General features: G+C 46.1%; 1 protein-coding gene across 1 annotated transcript in view; it reads right to left on the reverse strand.

Annotated features, from left to right (window-relative positions):
- LOC119588724 (small conductance calcium-activated potassium channel protein-like) overlaps positions 1 to 245 on the reverse strand; it is a gene marked incomplete at both ends in the record, with an annotated part of 34,281 nt that overhangs the window by 19,275 nt on the left and 14,761 nt on the right. The window contains 1 exon segment of the mRNA XM_037937366.1: positions 24 to 190. Coding sequence (XP_037793294.1) covers positions 24 to 190 — 167 coding nt within the window.

The following is a 245-nucleotide window of genomic DNA, read 5'->3' on the forward strand; positions in this document are numbered from 1 at the left end:
GTTAATGTGCAAGTGTGACCTACCTCTCACACTGGCGGAGAGTCCATGACGCAATGATCCAGAGTGATACCATGAACACCAGCAAGACAGTGCCTGGACAGATGGTCATTAGCGTTTTGAGGACGAACCGCGTGTTGAAATTGATGCGGTTGAGGGCGCCAATGCTTCTCGAGGAAGCGTCGGTGAAGAGCTGAGAAAGAGAGATGGAATAAAAGTTAAAGGAAAAAAAGTTTATATAAATAGCT

Source organism: Penaeus monodon, chromosome 24, assembly GCF_015228065.2.
Source record: "Penaeus monodon isolate SGIC_2016 chromosome 24, NSTDA_Pmon_1, whole genome shotgun sequence".
In the NCBI taxonomy this organism is placed as follows: Eukaryota; Metazoa; Arthropoda; class Malacostraca; order Decapoda; family Penaeidae; genus Penaeus; species Penaeus monodon.